General features: G+C 37.5%; 1 protein-coding gene across 1 annotated transcript in view; it reads right to left on the bottom strand.

Moving 5' to 3' along the window:
• Positions 1-9,370: 9,370 nt before the first annotated feature.
• Positions 9,371-27,506, bottom strand: part of igdcc4 (immunoglobulin superfamily, DCC subclass, member 4) — a 115,781-nt gene continuing 97,645 nt past the window's right edge. Inside the window, exons 14-19 of the mRNA XM_020534145.2 lie at positions 24,978-25,105; positions 20,148-20,318; positions 18,275-18,412; positions 16,615-16,729; positions 15,103-15,337; positions 9,371-10,069 (exon numbers count right to left, since the gene is read on the bottom strand). Of these exons, the coding sequence (XP_020389734.2) occupies positions 9,371-10,069; positions 15,103-15,337; positions 16,615-16,729; positions 18,275-18,412; positions 20,148-20,318; positions 24,978-25,105 (1,486 nt within the window). The remainder of the gene's footprint in view (positions 10,070-15,102; positions 15,338-16,614; positions 16,730-18,274; positions 18,413-20,147; positions 20,319-24,977; positions 25,106-27,506) is intronic.

Genomic DNA, 27,506 nt, shown 5'->3' with positions numbered 1-27,506 from the left:
GACTGAGTCAAATTTTGCCAGATGTGCCACATGTGTTAGGGAAAACTCAAATCTCAGTTAAGCGTGCACCGTTAATTATGATACCAGGTTTGGAAGAGCTGTTTAGCAGGGTCTTAATAGATCGTGTAGAACTCCTGCCTAAAACCAGGAATGGGAACAAGCATCTTTTAATAACTGTGGGTGTTTCCTCAAGATTTCCTGAAGCAGTGCCTTTAGGGAAATTTGTTGCAAAAGTGGTAATTGAGAAGCTAGTTCCAGTTTTGTTTTAGAAAATATGGATTACCCAAAGAAATAAAACTTGAACCTTGATCCAAATATAAGTCAAAAAAATTCAAAGAGAAATGATGACTAGTTTGGAATAAAACAATGTACATCACCGGCTTATCACCCACAATCTCAAGATGCATTGGAATGATGGCATCAAACATTTAAAGACCATGTTCAGAGCTTACTATCAAGAATGTCCTAATGATTGGAATAAAGGAACTCCTTTGTTACTATTTGCCATTATGGACACGCCTAATGAGTTCACTTAATTTACTCCTTTAAAACTAATGTACAGACATGAGGTGAGAGGACCATATAAATTGATTAAATAAAAATTGAGAAACTAAAGCTCGGTGACTATGCTTTCAATCCACGTTTCAGACTTCAGAGGAGAACTGACCAAAATATGTGATTGGCTAAGAAACATTTGAAAAGTTAATGAGCAGTTAAATTATATAAGCGGCCAAAGTTTGAAATTCTGTTGCTGGAAACAAGGAGATAATGTTGTTACCGACATCTTAGGAACCATTAAAAGTACAATCCACGGGACTTTACCAAATCAAAAAGAAACTCGATTATGTGAATGCAGTGAGCACTCTGATAGGTGAAAGAATTAGCAAGTGTGTCACGTTAAGATGTTGAAAATATATTACAACAGGGATGATATTCAGGAGAAAAGTAATGAAACAAGTAAGAAGCAAAATAGAAGTATCAAAACAATTAGAAAATGAATGATAAATTGAACATTCAAAAATTGACCCTTCAATGATCAGTTTGGAAAATATGGAGGTGCTTAAAAGAATAGATGGCATATATTACCTTCCAGAAAACTATGAAGTGACTCATGAATTGTATTTATGCATTATAAATCAAGTTTTGGGAATTGGCCAGGAAAAATGATTTTGTTACTCATGATGTTAATGTGAAAGACTCAACCAAGAGAGATTAGCTCAACTGAGGGAAGTGATTAAGTTCACGATGGACAATTTCATTATTGAATCAAGTCATAGTAGTGCGAACTCACCGATCATGATGGTAACAAAACCAGATGGGTCACAAAGTTTCAAAATTGTTTATCACAAAGTCAACGCAATAACAGAAGCAGTCACGTATCCTATCAGGGATTGAAGGACTGCACTGAACACTTTCGGCTTGCGCAATTTGGCAAGTCCTGTTGACTGTTGGAGTCAAAGTAATATCGACATGTTAACATTGGACAGACTTTATCAATGCAAGTCATGCTGTTTGGAATGAAAATTATTCTAGCAACATTTGAGCGGTTAGCCAAAAAAGTCACTGAAGGAGTATTTAACTGTGTTGTTTAGACTGATATGTTGATGGATTCTGACTGAACATGGGAAGAACATTTACACCATTTGCAAAAACAGAAGTTGCTGGAAAAGCTCAGCAGGTCTGGCAGCATCTATGAAGAAAAGAATCAGAGTTAACGTTTCCGGTCCGGTGACCCTTCCTCAGAACTAAGTTCTAAGTTGTAAGCAAGGGTCACCGGACCCGAAATGTTCACAGATGCTGCCAAACTTGCTGAGTTTTTCCAGCAACTTCTGTTTTTGATCCTGATTTACAGCACCTGCAGTTCTTTCGGTTTTTATCTTACATCATTTGACTGAGCTATTTATAGGCTATGAGAAGCCAATTTGGTTATGAATCAGGTGAAAGGTGAATTTGCTGAGGCAAAGGGGACTTATCTGGGTCACATTGTGGGATAAGGCCAAGTAGCAACTAGGGAGGTGAAGGTACTGGTTATTTTGGATTTTTCCATACCTAGGAAAATAAATTCTGTGTTATGTTAAATTTTGTGTCATGTTTCATTGTAAGTTTGCTCCGAATTTCAGCACTGTCATTGCACGTTTAACAGACTTATTGAAAAAAGGCAGAAAATTTGAATGGACACAAGAGTATCACAGTGCCCCTGAACACTTGAAACTTGTGCTCAAACAACAAAGTTGCTTCTCCTCATTGGGAGGCAATTCAACCCTCAGCAGCACTGGTGGTTGGTGCAGTTTTATTACAAGATGACAAGATCAACCTGTCAGTTATTTTGCAAAGAAACTAACCATCCATGTGCAAAAATATTCTGCAATGGAGAAGATGACATTAAGTCTTGTGATAGTTGTACATCATTTTAAGATTTGCACACATGGAAGCAACTGTTAATTGTACAAACCAAAATCCTTTAATTTTCTTAGCAAAGCTTTGTGCCACAATTTTGGAAATCATTCATGTGCCTGGAAAAGGTGTTTTATCAAGAGCACATGAGAAGGATATGTAAAGTTGCTGTTTAACTTGCTGTGTTCAATGTCAAGGTAGACAAATAGGAGGCAGCATCTGGAGTAAAGGAGCAGTCAACGTTTTGAGTATTTCCCTTCTTCAGGGCTGGACCTACCTCTACCTTGGATTCCAGCATGTGCAGTTTTTTTGTCTCTAACCATGTCTAATGTCAACATGGTACTACTGTTAGTGTTAAAGAAAGAGTAGTGAAAGTGCCTCTTAAATGTACATTCCCATTCTTCGTTGATGGTAGGTGCGTGATTATATGTATTTTAATAATTTATTTCAGAGTGTTTGAATTTTGAACTAGCAACATATAGGTTTTCTGTGTATCTGAAAAGGTTCAATGATTAATTTCTAAGTATTACTGTAGCTTTGGTGATTTTCAAAGAAACAGTCAGATAGTTCATAAAGATTTTATTTAGGAATTTTTTTTACATTGGGAGAGTTTTCAAGTGAACAAAATAAACAGTCTAGTTACAGAATGTCTTTGGATAGAAGATTTTGGAAGTTTTGCAGGACTTAGGGTAAGCATCCATAGCTTGGATTTTTGTGTGATTTTTGTTTCACTTTGGGCCAGTTTGCAGAAGACTTGGCTGAAGCTGGATGCGTAAAACAGCTGCTTTTGAGAAAGGGAGGTAGTTCAGCACGATTAAGAAATCTCAGAGTATGAAGTTTAAAAGTTCCAGACAAAACATATTTGGTTAAAATTTCTAAGGAGTTAAGGTGAGAAAGTCTAAGCTTAGTTGCATGAAGACTCCAGGAGGCGGCTATCAGGTTCTCAAATAGGGCATTGGAACCACAGTTAAATTGTGTCTTATAGATGTAAAATTGAAAGAAATTCTGAAAGTATTATAGAAGGAGTATTTTGGGGATTAGTGGGGTTGTATTTTAGCATGTGTTTTGATATCTTTAAATTTATGGTATATGCAAATAGTTTGGTTTATTCTAGCTTATCTTTATTTCTTTTGCATAATAAACATCTTGTTCTATTGTTAAACCTAAATATACAGTATTGTGCGCTTAAGTTTCAGTGAAAGACCATCTTGTTAAAAACAAAAACAAAAACAAAACATGATCTATCAAGCCAGGTTTCAGCCTGGGATTGGATTTGTCCAGTAACAATATCAATTGCAAACATGACAGACTCGAGTACAAGACTTTTAGAATACTGCTTACAATTCTGGTCACCCTTATAGGATGTTGTTAAACTTGAGAGGGTGCAGAAAAGATTTACAAATATGTTGGCGGGACTGGAGGGTTGAATTATAGGAAGAGGCTGAATAGGTTGGGTCTTTCTTCCCTGGAGTGTCACAGGCTGAGAGGTGACCTTATAAAGGTTTATAAAATCATGAGGGGCATGGATAGGGTGAATAGCAAAGGTCTTTGCCTAGGGTGGGGAATCCAAAACTAGACAGCACTGGTTTAAGGTGAGAGGGTAAAGATTTAAGAAGGACCTGAGGTGTAACTTGTTCACGCAGAGACTGGTGCCTGTATGGAATGAGCTGCCAGAGGAGATGGTGAAAGCAAGTACAATTACAACACTTAAAAGGCATCTGGATGGGTATATGAACAGGAAGGGTTTAAGAGGGAGATGGGCCAAATGCTGGCAAATGAGACTAGATCAGGTTGGGATATCTAGTCAGCACGGAGAAGTTGGACCAAAAAGAGTCTGTTTCCGTGCTGTATGACTCTATAAATACAGAAGACTTGGACAAAGTCTTTTTTGAAACAATATTCAAGTTCTTTCCTGCCAATTTTTATTGTTATTCGAAGAAAATGCTGTCCATGAAATGAGGAAATGGGAGATTCTTTTCACATTAAAATTAGTTAAAGGGCAGGTTAAACACATGCAAGTGTTGTGCAATAATGTTTTTCATAACTCAGTAGAATAAATTCTTTATAGTATGATGTTTTTGGATAAGATAGCTAACAATCCTTCTCAATACTTTAAATTTGAAGCAAAATGCAGGAAACAGCTTCTATTTATTCATGTAATCAGAGTTCCAATCTACTGATTAAACTAAGCAAATCAGCCAGAATTTTCCTTTACAATTGCACCATTTACATGTGTAAACAATACTAAAACTGTCTTGCTATAACTTTTCAGTTTGGAAAGAGTTTGTCCATTCAATGTGAACCAAAAGAAAACATTCATGTGCAACAACGTTTTGCCAGCACTGAGACTAAAGGACTTTTGAGTTGTTGTAAATTAAATTTTGATATCAAGCAAACACTTGATAACCACAGGATATACACCAGAGTCTTTTACGGAAGATTCTGGGAGTATTACATATGATTGAATCAAATTTGGAGATATTTTATCTACAGCCATGATCTGGATCCTTGAATATGATTTTTTTTTTAAAAACTAATTAGGAGTACCTGATTATAAAAGATGGAGAATTTCCTCAATTTCTAACAGGAACAGCGTTGTTATAAGGGGGATCCTGGTCGTCAGTGCTTTAGCAGACTGTAGAGTTCCAATAAAAATTCATGATTAGAAATTGGTGTGTACTTTTCAGGATAAAACAGGTGCAAAGCATAATTTCATAATATGGTAGCCTGTGCCCCATCTGAGCAAGCATTGGTCCTGATGCCAAATCAGTGGGACTATTTTTCAGCACCCCTTGAAATTGGAAGGCAATACCATTGCTAAATCCCCAACTACTAACATTCTGGGGGTTACAACTGACTTTAACTGGACCAGCAATATAAATACGGTGGCTACAAGAATGGTTGGAGGCTGGGAATTCAATGAGTAACTTACCTCAAAGCCTGTCCATCATTGGCAAGGCACAAGTCCAAGAGAATGAAGGAACAGTCTCCACTTGCCTGGATGAATGCAGTTGCAACAATACTTGAGAAACTCAGCACTGTTCAGGACAAAGCAAACCATTTTATCAGCATACTCTCACATGCACTCCTGCCATCACCAATAATCAAGGGCTACAGCCCATACTATATACAAGCTACACTACCATCTACTAGATGACTGCAGAAGTTCATCAAGGCTCCTTTGACACCATTCCAGAGCAAAGACCTCTGCCTAGATTGACAAGTGCAGCAGATGCAAAGTTACGATACCATGTACAAATTACCTTCCAATTCATACACCATATTGACTTGGAGCCATACTGCTGTTCTCAGAGACACTGGGTCAAAATCTTGGAACTCCCTGCCCAACAACAACATGAGTGTACCTAAACCAGAAAAACTGCAGTATCAATCAAATGGTTTGCAGTGATCTGGTTGGTGCCGAGTTTTTAAAAGTACTACTGGAACTGGTTCAAGAAGCTGAGTCACCGCCACCTTTTCAAAGGCAATTTGGGATCAGCAATAAATGCTGACCTAGCCAGCATCCCTCATATCCCTGGGAATGATTTCAGAAATTCCACATGGACACCAAAACAGACGCAAGTCCCCTTGAATATGTAAATTATGAAAAAACACTACTTCTGAAGGACTCTTTCCAAAAATCAGTCACTTCAAGGACAGACATTGCTGATTTAAATTGTTTTTTGTGGTCTTTGTGACCGCTAATCAAATGAGTTGTTTAATTTTTTTCCTCCACCATTCTCACAGAAGTCACAATCAGAACTCCCACATTCCTTGCTTGAAAACCAGTTCACAAGAAAGTCACCAGTGTCAAGGAAGATTGTCGAAAACTGATTTCCATGTAACAATGGACATGTATCCAGTGCCAACAATTCACCAATTTCTATCTACCTGAAAGAGAATGGACCTGGACCAATTTGAACACCCACTGTCCCATTTTTCTTCACAATTCAGTCCTCAAATAGTTGTGAGTGTCCTGTACCTAATGATTCTCAGGACTAGTACTAGCTACATGCCAGTTAGCTTATTCACTTAATTGTTACATTTCAGTTTAGGGATTATGATGGAAAGAATTTTACAATGGACACAAAAAAGTAGTTTCTCCATTCTTATTCTCAATTACCTTGAAAGCAGAATCTGTTTCCATTGGCCCCTATAACTAGGTGAGCAAGCCTCTTCCAAGCTGGAAAAAAATGATACTGGAAAAAAAAAAGTTAAAGTTGTGACAAGGAAAATACCTAAGTGAAAACTGTGTCTGATCAAGAATACTCAAGCTAAATGCAAATCAAAACGGCTGCAAGGACAGGCTTAAAGTTGCAATTGTTGCACATGAAACTACTCGGCAGTGACTGCAGACTTTAGAAATGTTCTAATGTACGATATGCATTCTTTAAAGCACAGTACTAATTATATATTTTATTTGTATTCACTGATTTTGCACATTATCTAGAATGATTAATGAACAATTGTACTAGCTAGCAATCATAGGATTAACTAGAAGTATTAGGGGATATTACCAAAGCAGAACTGAAACTGTTTGGCATACAAACATGATAGTAAATGCAACTCAGTCCATATAATTTGGATAATTATACCAACTGTACATTTCCACTAAAAGATTGGTACAACAAAACAACAAATTGTTGCAAAATTTGCACAATGCAGTTTTTTGCATTTACCACTTCATGTACAGAACCAATCACATTTATGGCATCATGAGGCAACAAGTCAATGAAGGCAGAATCACAGAAATAGATTGGGAATTTTCATCTAACTTCATCAGATAAATTTGCTGGGATTGTCTCAGGTGGAGAGATTGAGGAAACTGGGCCTATGTTCTCTACAGTTGGAAATGAAGATAGTGTGGCAAAGTGGCATCAAGGTAGTTTATCAGCCATGGTCTAAGGGAATAGCAAAGTAGGCTCATCAAACAGATTGAGCTAGTCCTACTCCTATTACAGCTACCATTCTATACATTAGGCAAAAGCGTAATAAATTTTCACTTACTATTGAAGAATTGTGTACTATATTGAGTCACCACGGTTAGGGAGAAAGAAAAAGAATCTTAGAAAATGCAGATTTTCCACTCTTTCAGAATTAAAAATGAATTCATTACGGTTTCTTGAATTTTAATTAAACTATAACAACTGCTAAACGTAGTGGACAAATTAATCCATTGCATCTGCAATCAAAGGCCATTAAATAAACCAGTTAGTTTTATGTTCTAAAGTTCAAACATTGGGTATCTGTTGTCTATAAATCAAAAAATAAAACAACTAGTATGGTAATAAATTATTTGATCCTTCACCTGGGCAGTGTTAGTTGATCTTAGTCACATGATGGTGATGGTACTTCAATAGCTTTCAGATTCTTTGGGGTTAGTGAAGTTTATAGTAAAGTATGGCAGCTCCTACTAATTACTGTCCACTGACCTCTGTTGAGATGGATGCATGTGTGGACACGGGCTGAAAATTGGATTGTGCTTGAAAGCAGCATTCTGACTAGTCTGCTAATCGCCCTTAATAGTTGTGCAAGATGTCAAATTGTTAGCAGTTTCAGAATTGAAAGAAAGAGATGATGTCTGGACAAGGTGTCAATTATTTTAATCTAGCATAAAATAAAAACATTTGCAGCTTTACTCACTTGAGTAAAAAAAAAGTTCTATAATTCAGTTTCTACCAACAAAATATGATTGAAGAAAGTTGGTACTATAAACAAGAATTTTAATATATCGATAAATAGATGTCTGATAATGAAAGTGTACAGTCAGCAAAGCTGTTAGCCTGTATAGTATTTGAAGCACTTTTAAAAGTTATTAAAAGTACATTAATTAACTGGTCTTGAATCTCAAATTTGGCAAAAAATAAATGTGTATTACTCAGCTTTATAGAATAAAATGTGTTTTACAGTGGTAAAGAAATGCTTTAAATTGTACAAAAGGATGCGACATTAGGTTACAATAAGGCATAATCTTTGCTTTGCAGTTAAGAGATGGTAATGGGTTCAAATTAAGGCTTAAACTTCAGATTTACATAAATATCATCCAAAGTATTCTCTCTCATCAGACTTACAGCAGAATTTTAAAAATTCTTTGTAAATTAAGAAAAGATTAATTACTGGCTATCTGCTTTGGAGTTTACCCAGCACAGATTCAGTGGAAACTCTAATTGTTTCTCTTTTCCTGGAGTTTCTGCTGAAGCAATGGCATCTGATTTGGTAGAAATTCAGGGGAATATTCCTAATATATGTGTTATAGACTCATTGGAGACAATGCAATCCCTGTAAGATGCAAACATATTTTCAAGCCAAATTCAGCAGTCTATTAGAATGATGAAATACCAGCAATAACTGCAATTTGGCACCCATTTCTTGAAAAAAGTAACATTTAACATATTTACATCTTTAATCTTTCTCATAATTACTCAACGTCTATGATATCTGATCTATTTTAGATTTGACAGATATAGTGGAGCCCTGAATGAAAAGGTGCACGTGCATCTGTTCCTTAAAATTAGTTTTGCTTTAGTGTTTCATCAAGCACTGGTTGTTTTAAATCATTCCAATTAGAAACAGGAAGATGTCATTTTGAAACCTGTGCAAAGTTAATAAAAGTAAAATGGCTATAAAAACTACAAAACTAATGGAGCACAATACGACTCAATACTTTAACAGATATATGAGGTAGTTCTGTTGTACTGGAGAAAAGTGGGAGTATTATAAATGTTACTCTAAAACACACAGTTTGACTTTATAACATTAAATAAGAGAAATTCCTGTCAAAAAATAAAACAAGGTTATTTCATCACTGAGGAGCATGTACTTAAAATACTAGATAAAGAAACCTAGTAACTGATCTCAGACTCCAATGACCCAGTGATGTGCAAGAATCCTTACTAGATGTGATAATAGGCACTCGCAGAGTGTGCAGTTGCAGGATACACCCCAATATTTATGAAAGTTAGTATTGTGTTGATGATTAATGACACAAGTCTTTCTCAGATACTGAGGTAGTAGTGATAGTAGAGGCAATGAAGTGATGAGCAGCATCATCCCCATCTGTGATCACAGTCTGGCATCTAGAAAGTCGAGTTTCTGCATTTTTCAGGCATGAGGATTCTGAGTTTCTGTTTTTCAAAGTGAAACCATTAACCGATCCTTTCCAACCCTTAATGCTCTCAAAACCATTAGTGAGCCCAGGGGATTCAACGGTCTTCATCGTGCCATTTTTAGTCTTAGAATGAAATGATGAGTTGTCCTGAGGATCAGTGATGTCCCTGTGCTTTTCTGCATCAACGCAATTCATCCCTTCAGTTGCAACAGGAGACAAAGAAGCCTTGCAAATATCAAAAGACTGACTATCCTTCTCGGGCAAAACAAGAGTACATTTGTTTTGAAGATCTTCACTCCAGTCTTGAGCTGCTACAACAGCAGTGCAGTCACTCTCAATGCTTTCCTTTGTCTTCCAGTCATCAGTTGATAACATAGGAATATACTCACTGTGAAGATTTTCTGTAGATGAAGCCGAGATGGACTTAAGCCGCAGATCTTCCTTACTTTGCCAATCTCCGTCCTCACAAGTGGAGTTTCTTTCTGATGCTGATAGTTCAGAATGAACTATGACTTCAGCTTCAACACGATTCAAACCTGAAGGCAGGTGTTTGTTCCTTTCTGCACCCTTGAAAATTTTAGAAAGTGAAATTCAGTGTGTGCATTTTTTTCAATCCCTATCTGAAAGATTCAGATTCTTATTTAAGCAACATCATTCTCTATAATTAGTTTACTTATCTGGCACAACCTGATATGACTCAACATGACAGCCAACACTAAATTCACAAACTTCAATGAACATCTACACTTGCAGCATTATAGTAAGATTATTGTTAAAGTTCCACAAACAATGAAAATACCAATACTGAATGACAATATGTCACTTTCCCAGTTACATTATTAATACATCAAATTGAAAGTAACTGCATACTACCATAGGAATTGTTAGATTAAAAAAGACCAAAGTCCTTTTGGTTCACTTTCTACAAGTCTGGTAATGCAATTGCTGACTAATCACTTCAATCAGTCTTGATTCAGTTAGTCCACAACCAGACATGAGGTGAAGCAAACATCAGCATTGGAAAGCTTTGGGAACCAAAGATTTAAAGTCACTGGTTTATCCTAAATACATGTTTTCTTGTCCGTTCAACGAAAAAAACCTAAATATCCAAAAATCATGTGAACATGTAACCAGGTATTTGCCGGAGAAACTGGAAAATCTTGAAATACAACATAAATTTTATAATACTGCTATAAAAAGTGAAGAATCAAAGACTAATAACCAGTGAGGTTTTTATTAAATGTGTACAAGCTTCATCTTCAACATATAACACTGAAAATGTATCAAAAACATGTAATTAAGTGCATCTCAAAGCACTCATGGGAAAACTTAACACTACCTAGGATATCTTTGGCATTCTTCAAATGATACAAAATTACTAAATACCACAGAGGTTTATAGTTGCTTAATTCAAATCTTTTTCAATCACCATTTTCCCTAGTATTTATGGCGTTTTATTCAAACAATTGGATGTATTATTTAAAAATGGATCAAGAATTTTGAATATTGTAATATTGAATATTGTAATTTCAGTTCATTCTGTTCTGGGGAAATCACATGCCACTTCGCAGGACCGTGTCATTCTCTGGTTAAATGGTAACCCCACACATTTTTTGCTCTCCCTTTGCAAAGGACAAAGTATCTTTCAGATGGCAGCTTTTCATGCTCTCAAATGAGGTGTTCAGATTTGACATGAGTATAATATGTCCCCTAAAATCTCCTCTGGGCATTGCAGCATGATGGCAATAGTGCAAAAAGCTATCTTATGTGATTTAATAATTAGGAAGAAAATATTGTGACAACTTCCTAAATGGCACTTTGAGCATCTGAATAGATGTTGTAATTTTTATTTGCATTGTTAAACTCAAATGAGCAGTGAGAATTTTTAGATCCAAATAAAAATGCCTAATTATTTTTCGTAAATATCTAAGTTACTCCTCTGGGTAGCCTGCTCTGAATATTAAATCAAGTATGCCTGATACAAAGCAAGAGAATGTACACCTCACCTAATCTTTGATAACTCTGTAGTTACTTGCAGCAAATTCCATTCACTCTTAATTCCTGTGATTGCTTGCTCACATAATGGTCTCACTAAGCTGGGAACCTAAATCAAGTATGTCTGGATTAAAGCAAGGGCATGGTTAATTAGATCCATGCCTAAACTTACAACAGAAGAGATCCATTAAGGTGCAATACAATTGAATGAACTACTGCATTTTGCATAGATTCACTGTCTTTTGCAGATATTGAAGTAGCCATGCTGCTGCGTGTTTTGTCCTGCTGTAACGTCAGCCGAAAACAAATCACTTACCACTTATACACTGATGACACCCAACTCTATTTTAGCATCACCTCTCAACTCCTCTACTATCTGTAAATTAGCAGACTATTTGTCAGACATCCAGTACCGACGGACAGAAATTTCTACCAATTAAAGTTGAAGATTGAATACACAGTCTTCATTCCCCACCATAAACTCAGGTTCCCAGGCAACTGATTCCATGCCTCTCCACAACAATTGTTTCAGGCTCAATCATAATTCATAAACCTATTACCATATATAACCCCAAGTTGAGCTTCTGATCATATATTGACACCATGACTAAGTCCACCTACATCCACCTTTGTTACTTGTCTACCTAAGTTTGTCTGTTGCTGAAACTTTCAGCACACCTTTATTATCTCTAGACTTAACAATTCCATACAACCCACTACATTTTGTCTTCCATATCCTTTACCACATCCAATCTCTGATGTCTGTGTCTTAACTTGCACCAAGCTCCAATCACTCACCGTCTCTGTATTTGCTTGCCCACGTGGTTCCCACTAATGTAACATCCAATTTTGAATATATCTTCCTTGTCTTCAAATCCTTCTGTAGCCTTACCTGTAACCAGCCTGTGTCTGTAAACTCCTTTAGCTCCACACACATCCAAAATATCCGCATGCTTATAATTCTGGCATCTTGAGCAACTATAATTTTAATTTCGCCATCGTTCGTTGCATCTTCAATTACGAAGACTTTAAGTTCAGGAATTCCCTCCATGAGCCTCACTAAATCACTTCTTTCTTTTTTCCTTTAAGACATTCCTTAAGCTTACCTCTTTGATCAATTACCCGAATATTACTTTGTGGATTCATGGAAAATCTTGTTTTATAATGCAAGAAGCAACCTGGGATGATTTATTAGAATATAGGTGCTACTTAAATACAATTGGTTGTTGCTTCATTTACTCTCTATTTGGTGACTTAGTATCTAGAAAGTTTATTGCTGGGCATTGATGGTACTATACAACCTAAACATCGCTTTTCATGCTTTTGTTTGCTTGCCTCATAAATGATAACAAATATGGTAGTTTTTGCAGGTTTTCCAATCTATGATTACCCACATCAACACCGTAGGCTTCTAGGAACCCAAAAAAGATAACCTGGACACTGGAACTCCCAAGAAAGTGTGCAATGATTTTACACCAAAATTGCACTGGATGAATTGAAGAACACCTGTGGAAATTCAATTACAGAATACTTGACTCCATGTTAAACATGGATTCCTCCATGTTCCTGATAACATCCAGCCAAACAAGGTAAATGGCCAACTCCACAAACACAAGTCTGTTCTATTTTCCAGCCTGAAATAGTTTATACATTTTGCTTTGACAACTCCTTAATTTCAAATTTCAGATTGAACCCAACTTCTCTGAAGGATATCATTAGAAACAAAAATATAGACAACCAATGACATTCTGCTATAATGTCAAAAACAAAGTTTTCATCTTGACTGGGCTCAGGGTTAGGTCTCAGTAGTTCATTCGTCTTGCAGGCTGAATCTGGCAGATTTGCACTGCTATAGCAAATTGTATCATTTGCCCACTTGTGATGAATACAGCTATTCCAAGCACTCTTTTTTGAGGATAGCGTAGAAACAAAGAGAAAAGGAAATCCATTACTTAACAAAAATTAAACAAATAAATGAAAGAACCAAGAAAGACTCAAAAATTTAACTTGAGAGTGCAATTTAAGTTAAAAAGTTAACACAAAGAACTTCACAAGGCCTGCCTTGACAAGAAATTTGCCTCTTGCCAAAAATAGAATCTGTCACATATAAAAGAACAAAAGTACTGTAAACTTTGCAGCTCAACAGCAGGCATTATATCTCAAACTGCTTTTTTTTCCATTCGTAGTAGGCGTTGGTGGCTAGGCCAATGTCTATTGTCTATCCTGTCTTGAAACTGAGCATTTAGAAACTAGGCCTTCAGATTTATCAGTTGAAATTTCCCTTAGGTGGTTTTAAAAAAAAAGTCCTCCCAAAAGCTGACAGGACTACGAAAGGTTTATCTTTCAGCCTGTTAACTGGAAGCCAAACAGCAGTGATGCATAACTGTTTAAGTTTCAAAAGTCTGTCGCCACAAGAAAGACATGGAGATAACATTGTCTTCTTCTTCTTCTCATTAACCCTTTTTTTTTGGTTTTTAATGAACTACTTTTCTATTTCAAGACACTACATAAATGTAAGCTGTTTAGAATAGCCTGGGTATTCATCCAAGCTTGAAAGTAAATGTTTTGTTGAGGATAGAACTGAAGAATTTTATGTATTATTGGACACACCTGGCTGATCTCGTCACAATCACAACATCCCTCTCCCTGAGTCTGAGGAGTTCTTGTAGCACCTCTTGGGGCATTTTAGCCTCCGACTCTGTGTTGGATATGGGCTGCATGTAATGCACAGGAGCTCGCCTCTTGCACCTGGAGCATCTCAGGAGAAATTCACTCTCTTCTTCCATTAGAAAAAGACATTAGAAAGTCTTATTTCAGTTATTATTTGATAGGAATAGGCTAATTATAAAATAAGGAGGGGTTCCTGAGTTAATTGACACAAGGTGTAAAGTGAATCTTCTAATTCAAGTAAAACAGGACTTATATCCAGGATGGTTTAGAGCTCTTGTGTTTCTTACAAGGTGTTGATGACATGCACATGCTCATGACATGGGTCTTACCAGATCAAGGGAATCTTTTAGCAAGCTAATCAAGTGTTTAAAGGCAGGCCAGAAATACGCAGTGCATGAACAAACAACAATACTTGAAGTGCATAGGGCAGTGCTTTACGCAACAATTTTACAAATTTTGAGGTGCAGGAAGAAAACTAACCATGGTATTTTCATTATTACTCCTTTAAAGCTTAAGGGCAGCACTTCTGTGTGCATAAAACAACCTTTGATAGAACAAAAAAAGAAACAGTTTGGAGAGAAAGAGAGGAAAATTTTATCACCAGTGTGCCGATTGATTAGTCGTAGAAAAACCATAGTGCTTCAAAGTATGGCCATTTAAAGCCATACGGGGAAGGACAATGATATCAGCTAAATATTGTCTCAAAACTCTATCCAAAAAGTGTTATTCAATTGATTCTCCTTGTTATTTTTCCTAACTCTTCATGTTCTATGGGAGAGAAATGAAACACTGTAAAAGGAATAAAAAAAACTTTCAACTTTTCCTTCCTGTAGGAAATGGGCAGTGTTTTTGACTATCAATATATCAGCTAATTCCTAATCTCTATTCCCATATATTTCCATATCCTGTTATTTTTACGAGATAACAAAGCATACCTTTAAATTTATTTGAATGTCATCATCTGGAAGAGGGGTATCCATAAATACTTGAACCTTAGTGAGTTCGGTTGTCTTGACAGGCAGGGACAGATCTTCAGCTGCAGTAGACATTAGTGTTTCCAGTTCGTGTGCGTGGGGATGGGAAATACTGTGAGTTGAAGAAGTTTTTCTTGCCCTGCGATAGTGACCATGTTTGGTGGTCAGGTGGGTATCAGGGCCTGAGGAATCTTCTCTGTCAATGAAAAGATATACATTATAAGCTATTTATACTCATTAACTTCATTATTAACCAAATAACTTTTTGGTTATTTTGGAAGATTATTTATAACCTTTTCACACACAGCTGCCCTTTCTTCCCTGATGTGACTTTGGCCGCAACTAAATAACACACATGAAAAGGATGCTTTAATTAAAAGCCATATTAACCAGTTGTTGCATGCTGGTCAGGTAGGAAATTTATGAAAAAAAAAAGGGGTTTGGAAAAAAATTGAGGCATTTAATAGGTAAATCTTTTCTCATGTTTCATCTAGCATAAGAGATTCAAGAACATGCACTTCTCTAAAACAATAATAATATACAAGCTGACCAAACCAGAAGGCAGATGATGGGAAGAAAAAAAACTTCATTCAGAATAACTTTTAGGAATGCACTTCAGAGGAAGGGAAATTAAATTCCAAGAAGTTTTTTTAAAATTTTGCTCACAGGTTCAGTTGTGCAGTGTGTTATAACAATGGTTTTCATCTCTGGAACTTGAGTCAGACTAATGGATAAAATTCTCTGGCATCTCATCAAATCCAAATAAAATTTGTCTCAATAGTCTTAACTCAGTGCCAAATGAATGCTGCTTCACAGCTATTCACGATTAAACTGGTGCTTCCATTCAGGTTCCACAAGAATGAGATGTGCAGCAAACTTGCTGTTCTGTGATTGGGCACAAGCTATAACAGAAAGGAAGGAAGTAGAGGTATATTGTTTATCCACTACTTGTCACAAAATCATAAATGTGTTCTTTATACTCGTGTTCATAATGTGCTACAAAAGCAAAAAAGGAAACCTTTTCTAATAGAACAGTTAATGGATGCATTTATATTTGATCTGTGTGCTTGATACTGATTTGCAAGCAAAACACAGTAAACTGTTCATTTACATTCCATTCTTTCACACTCACTGATACTGGCATCATATCTTGATGGGCATGTACATTTACTTCAAATAAAAATGGAAAAAATATTTTATATATTTAAGCAAAAAAATGTTGTTAATGTTTTCCAATACTAATTATTGATTCATGGTATCATAATTGTGGAAGCTGTCAGTGCACAGATTTTCTGTTGCTAAGTTAGACCTTGGACAATATCCCAAATTACATAATATTCATTAGCACAGTGCAAATCTGTCAGTGACATTGTTAACTGATACATGCTAACAACACCTGAACATCTTATTGTGGATTAATTAATTCAAAATGAGTGACAACACAAATATATTATGCTAGACTTAGCTCTTTACCTCCGCTTGCTGTTGCAGAAACTGGCACAGATGCAGAGGAGAATGCAAAGGAGTCCGAGACACACACCCACAATGATGCCTGTCACTGAATGTACATCAAGAAGATCATGCAGCCCTGATAGCAAAAGACTAGTCAGTAAATTCTGTAAAGTATTTCAGCGATCATAAAAGTGAAGGTGTATACTATCACCCCAGTGATGTAAGAATCATTAACCTAATTCAAGAACTCACCAGAGTTTCAAAGCACATCTATCTTTATTTAATTCCATGAAAGGAACCTTGATAGGTTTAATATTCTTATACATTTCACCGCAGTTTCATATTTTGTACAAACACACCACCACTTTAGGTAACAGATTAACGACCTCCACTTTTGATTTGCTGAATGTTACATCTTTCGTTCTGCCTCATTGGGCAGCAATTTAACACAAGTTAAATTGGGATAAGCCCTGAGAAATCGCACTGCAATATTTCAGCAGTCAAAGCATGAGCATCAATAATGTTGATCATGATGGCTCGCATTCCACTAAAATACATACCAACATTTCTGATAGGGGTATTTTATTTGTAACATTTGCTCAAAGGATAGGTTTGGGATTTCCTATTCCTGACAACTGAGTGATGGGGCGACTTACGCCCAATGTCCTGACCCCATCTTAATCTGATATTTTCTTGGGTAAGAGGTCATTATGTGTGGGGGGCAACTGCTGCTGACATCTATTTGAGCCAATCACTGCAACTGTGCAGAATTTTGCAGTGCAGCACTAAGTGAGCCAAAAGGACACAAAGGCATAGGAGGAAAGTAAAATGTAGATTGGTTTGTTTTTCAATTGAAGGCCTAAGCAAAGACCCAAGCCATCCACAGCCAAGACAGCAGAGTAAAATGAATTTATGGACCTCACTATCATTATCACAAAGAAGAATACCAATCAGAACAATGATAAGAGGGGTGGACCAGACTGAATACTTGCTCAAAAAAACTGAGACATGATACTTGCACACGTACTGTGCCCCAGGAAGGAATCATTGCTTTTGGGAGAACAAGGCAGAAAATTTTGGTAAGAAAAACAAAAGCTTTAAACATGTATTTGCAAAATTTAATGATCAATCATGTTGAATAACTTAGAATTTTGGCTGATGCATTAAAAAATGTAATTTATGAACTGTGCTTTTTATCTGTAGTCATGGGAATTTAACATTATTGGACACTATGATCCTCACATAGAAGCTGCACCACATCGTAAATGACCAATATGACTGACGTTTTCCTTGACTTACAAGCACAGCACGCTTGGTAGTGTGGACAGTTGTGGCTTGGCAGAGTTTTTTTTTAATACCTGACACTTATGATTGGAGTGTACCGAATTTGGACATTTTTTTGGCTTATTTACTTATAAAATACATTACAACTATCCACTATTCTATGGGTATTTTGAAATACATATCCAGTCATTGTGACTGCTCAAGATAGAGATTGACAGATTTCCAAATACTAACGACATCAAGTGATATGGGAATAACATGGGAAAATAGCATTGATGTAGATCATTTAGCCATGATCTAAAATGCTGCAGCAGGTTCAAGGTGCTGAGAGGCCTACTCCTGTGTTCTATTATCCAAATTTCCAAAACTAAAAAAAATATAAACTGTCAAAGCTTACCTAATATTCCTTTAGACAGAGTTTGCACATCTTTTGCTGTGGAGTATGGTCCTGTTCCGACAACTGTCTTTGCACCCATCTTGAAGAAGTAGCGAGTGTCACTCTCTAGTCCCTGCACATCGGTACTGAATATGTGTCCTAAACATAAAAAAAAGACTACTGAAGACATGTACAACGTAAGCTGTTGTCAACAACATAACCCAATCGATGTCGTGACATTTCTAAGTCATGGAAAGACTACCATGCCTCTACTTCAGTGGGCCAACACTTGCTATTGATAGAGTTGTATAAAGTTGATCATTCATCACATGGTCTTACTTTGAACTTGAATGGACACTCTCCCTTCACTAGTGCAAACTCTCTTTCTTTCAAAGAGCTCAGTTAGCCTCTATGTTCCAAGTCTTGGACTACAACTGCACCACCTAAGACTGCGTTTCATTCTGTTTTGGTGAAAAGCAGAGACCAACCTAATAACAGGATTTTGTAGACTGAACTCTGAAAATGGGCATCTTGCTGCAGTTCAGAGTCTATTTGATTTTTGTACCAAATCAACAATCCAAATTTAGCACTGAAGAATTGTATTTTTTTAATGACTCTTTTGGCTTTACACCATCATTAATCTTATGAATGAATGTATTGTAACCTGGGCAACCAAATGGCCATGTCCCAAGTTGGCAACAGGAGACGAAAATTAATAATACTGACTTGAGGTTACAAGATTTCATCTAATTTTTGAGTTACTACAGAAACAAGTAATAACAGACTATGACCAAGATTTTACATTGATTAAGAGTGGGCTACAATTTACCCACAAGCTTTTTAAAGGAGGTTACGGCTATGTAACTTAAAGTTACTCTTCAAGCTCATTCCTTGGCCTCCAGGGGTCAGTTTAGTCAGTTGACTGGACACTGGTTTGCGATACAGAATGACAGGTTCAATTCTCGCACTGGCTCAGGTCATCACAAAGGTCTATCTTCTCAGTTTTGCCACTCACCTGAAGTGTGGTGACCCTCAGGCTAAAGTGACCACTAGTTGTCTTTCGCTAATGAGAGAGCAGCTCTATGGTTGTCTGATGTCTATGACGACATCATCCTTACAATAATTCAAAGCAGGGTAAGAAGCTTTATCACTGCCCTGGCCTATATTCATCCCTCAGCTAACACCAAGGATGAATCTGGTTTGCTATCTCCAATTTGGCAGTCACATTTGGCTACACTTCAAAACTAATTTATTGGCTGCCGCTATTTTTAAGGATACCCTGGATACACAAATGGAATTACATCATTGCATATTCTTCTCTAAAGAACAGAACCTCTCAAATGGTTCAGCCTCGATATCAGGAATGATTTGGTCATCAGTTAACACAAAGTACTCTACCTGCAACCACAAAGAGATAGATATATCTAAGATAACCTCTCTCCTCATCTGAGGCAGGGCAACCCTCAGGTTAAACCTGTCATCTCTGTCTAATGAAAGCACAGCCCTTTGATCCGATAGAACAATGCTAATGCATAACAAAATGAATTTTGATACAATCTGATTTTAATGAGTTGAGATATATTCCAATGTAGAGAATAGAAACGTGTGTAAATTAATTAACTTTAAGCACAATATTGATCTAATTGCATTTGGTGCGTAATGAGCTAGGTATGTTCAATCAACTAAGATCTCAATATTTTTGTAGGATATTCACCTTGCAACTATATTATTTTAACTACATCAAATATCATAATCACTCCTAAATCTTAGCACTATGACATTTATCTTGTGTGGCACATTCAGATAGCAAGAAAATAGAACATTAACATTTAATGAGATACAAAACAGTTCTTTTCATTTATAACCATTTTGGACAACTTTTCCCAATAGTCACCTTCCTTGGATAGTGAATTCCACAAGTCATCAGGTTGTGTGTAGTTTGCATTATACAAAATAATGTATTCAACTATAATGCCATTTGGTTCAGTTGGAGGCAGCCATCGAACTCTGACAGAATAGGCATTAAGTGGATTCAACTTCATGTCTGATGGAGGAGTTGATGGTTCTGAAAATAACAAGAATTGTTAAGAAACTAATGTTCACTCAAATACGTTACTGAAAGAAAATTTAAAGAATTCACGTTAGTTGTCTTGTCCGTGGCACAGTATCTGATAATTAATCAAGGCTCACTGAATGAAAACCAATTTGGTGGTACATCCATTCTACTATTAAAAGACAGTGTCAACACGCATTTCCACAAGTTAGAGTAAGTTACTTGCTACTACTCTAAGTTACCCCGGTTTACCTTGTTATTTCCAGCAGCCAGCTGTGAAAGAACACAAGGTCATCTTACCAGGATGATAACTATCAGAACAGAGACTCTGGTGGGGGCTTGAAGTGATAAAATGGAGGGTAAAACAAAAAGCCTTTTTGAGAAAGAACATAATTTGAAATTTCAAATTTCTTATCTCCAAGTCAAAAATAGTCTGCTAGAGATCTCATGTCAAATCTACTAGCAGGACACAGACATGTACAGATATATTTAATATTTCTGATTTCAAACAAGTGCCAATAACTTTAACTTCATTGACAAATTTTGCAGTCCTGGTGCTGATACCCATGCAACATGAAAAGTTCAGACCCCATTTGTAAATGAATCAAGTTGTTTTCCGGTCCAAAAACCCCCTAATGACACGAGGCATCTGATTACTTAATACGGGATATCTTTCATTAGATTCAACAAACTTATTATTAAAAATAAAGCTTCACTTAAGTTAAGGTGATTTAAAAATTTCCTTGGTATTCATTTAACTGAAGATGTATCTAATAAGTTGCGAATATATTGTATGCGTGATATTATTGACAAATGCAAGGCACAAGTGTATTTCTTCTAAAAGTACAATCAGAAATCCATACAATATTTTTACTGAAAAAAAAACTGTGTGTAACATTATAGTGAAACATTATTCAATGCTTTCCCCCTTCATTATCTGCATCGAAGGTCTTATGGGAAATACAGAAGCTGCTCCTCCAGCAGCACTTTCCAAACCTTTTATCATTAGAAGGACAAGGGCAGCAGATAGCCTAACCCTAACACAAATACCAGCAGGTACAAGCTTCCCCTCCAAGCTCTACACTATCCAGACCTAGAACTTTATTGCCATTCCTCCACTGTTGTTGGTTCAAGATTGTGGGCACTCCCTTCCTCACAGCACTGTGGGTATCCCTACTCCCCAAAGACTGCAGCAATTCAAGAATATAGTTCATCATCTTCTCCAGAACAATTAGGGATGGGCAATAAATGCAGGAAAAGCCAACGATGCCCACATCCCATGAACAAGTAAAAACAGAGGCTGGATTCAGCCCAAATATGTTATTAGAGATCTGCTCATGGAAACATGATGATCTAAACTTTGCTGACCATCTAAAAACACCATTTAAATTCACAGCCAGTCAATAATCAGCAGTTGAAAACTGAAAAGTCATGAGCAAAAACTGAAATGCATGCAGCTAATTTTAATAACGTACACCAGTGTGGGCCAGAAAGCCATCAATTATAGCATATTAGAAACTGTGAATTTAGGTGGAAAATAAGTCCTACCTGATTTCAGCTCCAAATCTAATTTATTTATGGATTTAGGGTGGATGTTGTAAGTTTTCACCAAAGCTGTCCAGTGTTTAAACTCAACATTAAAAAAATGATGTGGAGCTTCCCTTCTATTTCCTGGCTAGCCATCACGCCGAATGTCATGTGCAATAAACATTTGGAGAACCTGATATCAGAGTTGCTGTGGTACACCTCTGAAGGATTTAAAAGGCACAGATTCCAAAGATTTCCTGGCCAATTTGTTGACAGATAGACCATACATTAGGCTACTTATTAAGCTAAGAGCCCAGAGGCAACATATTAGCATGAATAGAAGATTGGTTAATTAAGAAAAGGCAGAGTTGGGATAAGGGGTGCATTTTCAGGATATCAGGGATCAATGCTGCAAACACAATTATTAACATATATGAATGACTTGGATGAGGAAAGTGGAATTTGCAGATAGCACAAAAATAGATGGGAAGGCAAGTGATGAAGATGAAACAAAGTTTGCAGGAGGGTATAGACAGGTTAAGTTAATAGGCAAAAAACTTGGCAGATGCAATTTAACGTGGGGAAATGTGTGGTTATGCACTTTTGCAGGAAGAATACAGGAACTGAATATTATTAAATGGAGAAAGATGGCAGAAGACTATGGAACCCTGGGATTTGGGAGTTCTCGTCCATGAATCACAAAAAAACTAGCACTAAGTTCAGCAGGTAATAGGGAAAGCAAATCGGGTATTGGCCTTTATTTCAAAGGGAATGAAGTATAAGAACAGGGAAGTATTGCCATGACTTGTACCTCATAAATTACCATAATTGTATCTCAGCTGGAAAACTGAACAGTTTTGGGCCTCCTATCTAAAGAAAGATATAATGGCATTGAGGGGGTCCAAAGAAGGTTTGCTGAGCTGGTACCAGATACGGAGGGGCCGCCTTATGAGGAGAGGTTAAATAGATTTAGCTGTACTCATTGAAATATAGAAGAATGAGAAGTAGCCTTATTGAAACACAAGATTCTTGGTGGACTTCATAGGGTAGATATGGAAAGGTTGTTTCCCCTTGTGGGAGAATCTAGGGCCAGAGGACACAATCTTAGAAAAAGGGGTTATACATTTAAGACAGAAATGAGGAGGAATTTTGTGTCTCAGAGGAGAGTAAATCAGTGGAATTCTTTATAGTAGAGGGCTGTCAAGGTAGGGTCATTAGGCATGTTGAAGGCTGAGACAGACTGATTTTTAATCAATAAGGGAATCAATGGCTACAGGGAAGGGTTTTTCATTGGGCAACTAGCTAGGCAGTGAAAGAACTTTACGAGGGACTGAATTCTCTGACTCTGTCAGGTTGCATTGATATCAATGTTGTCCAAAAGCCGGATGGAAGTCTCCATACCATGTTTGCTTTGGAAAGCTCAATGTGCTCTGCTCCAGAGAAAAAATGGTGGACATAGAAATCAATGGAGAACCTGTGCAACTGCAGATGAAACTTGGAAACAATGGGGAAGCATTTTTTGTTCAAGAAACAACAAATAAAAAGGTGGCTTTGATGGGGTCTGGAGCAGTCACGTCTTCAGAGGCAGCGTGGTTACAGAGTCAACTGGCTGGTGAAGACCAGAGCAGGACTCTTGCAGCGGAGTGAAGTGGAGTGGTGAAGTCCAGAAAGGGATTGATAGTGGTGGAGAAGGAAAAGTTGCACTCCAAGTCATATTCCTTTATTTTTTATTTTTGTTTTTAATCAATGAGAATGACACCTATGCATGGTGACAGTATAAACATTTCGCTGTATTTTATATTGAATACACGTGACAATAAATGAATCAATGATTGAATGAAAAGGCAGGAAAGTAGAGTTGAGGATTATCAGATCAGCCATGATCTCACTGAACAGCATAGCAGAATCAATGGTTGAATGGCCTAATTCTGCTCCTATACCTTATGGTTATGGTCTTATACTCTCAGCCGTATTTCTCTTTCAAACTTTGTATAATATTTACTGATCAATCAGATTCACAGTGGATAGCTTCTGAGCTGATTTTATGTCAAGCAAGTGTCAATGACAGAGGAGTCTATATCTTCCTGCAGCACTCAGATGGAGGTGTCATTACTTCACTTTGGCAGAAACCATGCTGGTGGAGCCTTCTCCTCTTCAAGGCAGTCAGTCAATCAAATAACATTCAGTGACATCACTGAGTTGTTATTGCCTAGCTAACTTATGGTCAAAGACTTTTCTGAAGTACTCCAATCATAGCAGGTCACATCTTACATGGTACTGCATGAAAATTAGTGGCCAAAATGAACACAAATCAATATCACCCAATTGGTTATATCCTTCAAAATGACAGCATTTTTGAAACTTCTCTCCACAGAAAAGACCAGTAGGAACATAGCAAAATGATTGTCATGACCTGCTTTATCATTGCCTAGCTCAGCAAAGGTCTTGAGCTGTCATCTGAAAATTAGTGTGTTCACTCACAGGCATGCTACAATGCTGGTACGATATGACAGGATCACTGAGGGCAACCATTCTTGCTGCTACTTCACAGAACCAGTTCAACTTAAAAGGGCAAAGAGAAATTTGGGTTCTAGCTGATCCTTCACTTGTCCATACACTGTCACTTATGCCAAAGGTTTCCTTGCTCTTCATTTTCCCTTGTTTGTTTTAAAATAATTCTTTTCAATCTTGAGCAATGGGTTGAGATGCCTTTTAAAGCTCTTCAAAACTTTTCTGAATCTCCCTTACCATGAGGACCTACTTTAATTGCCCCTATGACTTTACACTAAATAGCTTTGCAAATCAGTATACATCAGAAAACTGAATGCTAGTGGATGGGATTTGCACCAGTTCTTAACTTTTTGGGTCCGAACTAAACCTGAAGATGAAAACTGGCCTCAAACTCCCCACAGACTGGAATCAGTGAATGTGCAACACATCTTACGTCAGGGCTTCTCAAATTGGGGGTTGCTGACAGTGAACAGCTGCAGGACAGCTTTAAATCCTTAAAACTTTTTTTCAAACTGTGGCTGTTGCCTAATTGACCCAACATTGAGGCCTGTCTTAGGAATACCAAGGAAAACTCAGGAACGGTATCTGTAATTAAAAAACACATAATTAACAATGTAAAAACCTTGTACTCACTGTCAGACAAGGTCAGCCCCTCAATAATGCCACTGAAAGGTCCATCAACACCAATTCCATTGGACTGAACTGCAAATTCGTATCTGGTAAATGGCTTCAGGCTAGTGATAAAAATCTCTTCTTCAGAGCTAGAAATAGCCAAAAACATTGAATGCTGAAAAGGAATTTTAACACGCAAAGTATTGATAGACACACAATGTGTAGTGCTTTTATGATTACACCTTTTACATAGTGTCAACTTTGGTTCAGTTCGTATCACTCCTCCATCTTAAGTTAGAAGATTGGGAGTTCAAGTTCCATTCCAATACTTGAGCACAAAAACCGGGCTGACAAGTCCAGTGCCATACTGAGGGTGTGACATGCTATTGGAGGTGCTTTCTTTCAGACAAGTAGTTAAAAGTCAGGCCTCATCTGCCTTTTCAGGTGAAATAGAAGGCCATATTTTGAAGGACAAGAGGGGAGTAATGCCCAGTATTCTAGCTTACAATAATTCCTTAATCAATATCACAAAAACAAATTATTTAGTCATCATTGCATTGCAGTGTGCAAAATTGCCCACAGCATCACCTACATTCCAATGTCAGCACTTCAAAATGCAGTTCCATTGGCCATAAAGCACTTTTATACAAAAATGTAACTTTTTACTTACAGTACCTCCTGAAAAGGATCTTTCCAGTGTGGTGCCTGGTCAACGGCACTCAGGGTCTGCATTGGGGGAGAGGGCTCTTTACTTATTGGGCCCTAAGTCATTTGCAAGGAATGTCACTTCTTCTGGTTGTTTCATGGCTGCTGCATAGTGGCTTTTTTTTGGTGGGGAGGCATCATGATTGCTCCCCTTGGCTGGCTGTGGCGCTTTGATCTTTCTCCTCTTCCTGATCACCAGGGTGTTAGCTGTGGCTAAGCTCAGATCACAATTTGTGACTGGTACAGCAGCTCAGGGATGCTGAACTTGGTATTGGCCAGTGCCTGCAGGTCAACAGGTTGTGGGATGGCTGTGATCCTATGGTCAGCTGGAAGGGGTGACTCTGTCATGTTTAGGTGGGTTCTGCAGGTTGTCAAAACCTTTGGGGGGGGTGCAAATGCTGTCTCAGCTGCAGTGTGGCTAGGGGCACTCAATCTGGGCCCTGAAAGGTCAAGGTGCCCTGGTACAGACTTTGAGCAACAGCGCAACATAGGGAAAGGTCTCAAATGAGAGTGGGAGAGGTACTGCCAAAATGACAAATGGGGTCAGGTACAATAAATTGAATTTCATGACACTCAACAAGATTTCAGGTCCCAATAATTACTAACATTAAAATGAAAGAATGGGGCAAAGTTAAATGAGGACTTCCCTAATATATGGGAGTGAAAATACTTCTTTGATGAATATTAAACAAAACAGAATAAAAACGATAACAAAAATACACTCCCAATACTTCCAAGCCTGTCTTCATTCTTTGCAGATGCTATATAATTTTAACACTACTTGTTTTATATCATATCTACAGGAATTACAGACATTCTTTGTTTAAAAATATATTGTGCATCTTTGACAAAATAATTTGTCTGGCAAGTACTCTCTTGCCTTAGACACTAGAAAAGAGATTTTGCTTTGACAATTCTGCTCAGGTCATCCTAATCCATTTTGATCTCTATTGTTAACCATTTTTCAATCACAAGACAACGGTATCACACACATTAGCATAGAATCAACTTCCATTTCATACAGTGTTGTGATCCCAGCTGATAGTAATACTGGACGAGTCAGACCCCAGTTGAAATCTGGCTTGATCCACAGGCCACAATCAGTGAAGATAGGTAACTGCACCTCCTCCACAATAACACTCAACACTGGAGCCCTCCCAAGGATGCGACCTCAGCCCCCTATTGTACTCCCTGTACACCTAGGACTGTGTTGCCAAATTCCTAATGAGTGCCATCTACAAGTGCACTGTCAACAGCACCATAGTGGGACAGATATCTAACAACAATGAGTCAAACTACAGAGGGGAGACAGAGGGCTTGGTGATGTGGTGCAATGAAAATAATCTGTCCCTCAACGTCAGCAAAACTAAAGAACTGATCATTGACTTCAGAAAGAAAGGAGGGGAACACATCCCCAACTACATCAACGGAACTGAGGTTGAGAGGGGGAAGGGCATCAAGTTCCTCAGAGTGACAATAACTGACAACTTGTCCTGGACTTCCCACGTAGATGCGACAGTCAAGAAGGCAGAACAACGCCACTTCTTCCTCAGGCAGCTCAGGAAATTTGGCATATCCATAAGATGCCTTACCAACTTCTCCAGATGCACCATTGAAAGCATTCTATCCAAATACATAATGGCCTGGTATGCCAATTGCTCTGTCCAGGACTGTAAGAAACTACAGAAGGTAGTGTGCACAGCCCAAACCATCACAGAAGCCAACCTTCCATCTATAGACTCCATTTATATGACTCACTGCCACAGAAAGGCTGCTAACATCACCAAAGACCCATCGCACCTTGGTAATGATCTCCTAAAACCTCTTCCGTCAGGCAGAAGATGC

The sequence above is a fragment of the Rhincodon typus genome, chromosome 33 (genome assembly GCF_021869965.1).
Source record: "Rhincodon typus isolate 14 chromosome 33, sRhiTyp1.1, whole genome shotgun sequence".
In the NCBI taxonomy this organism is placed as follows: domain Eukaryota; kingdom Metazoa; phylum Chordata; class Chondrichthyes; order Orectolobiformes; family Rhincodontidae; genus Rhincodon; species Rhincodon typus.
Note: the sequence above shows the minus strand (reverse complement) of the source record. Positions and strands in the feature narration are given on the sequence as shown.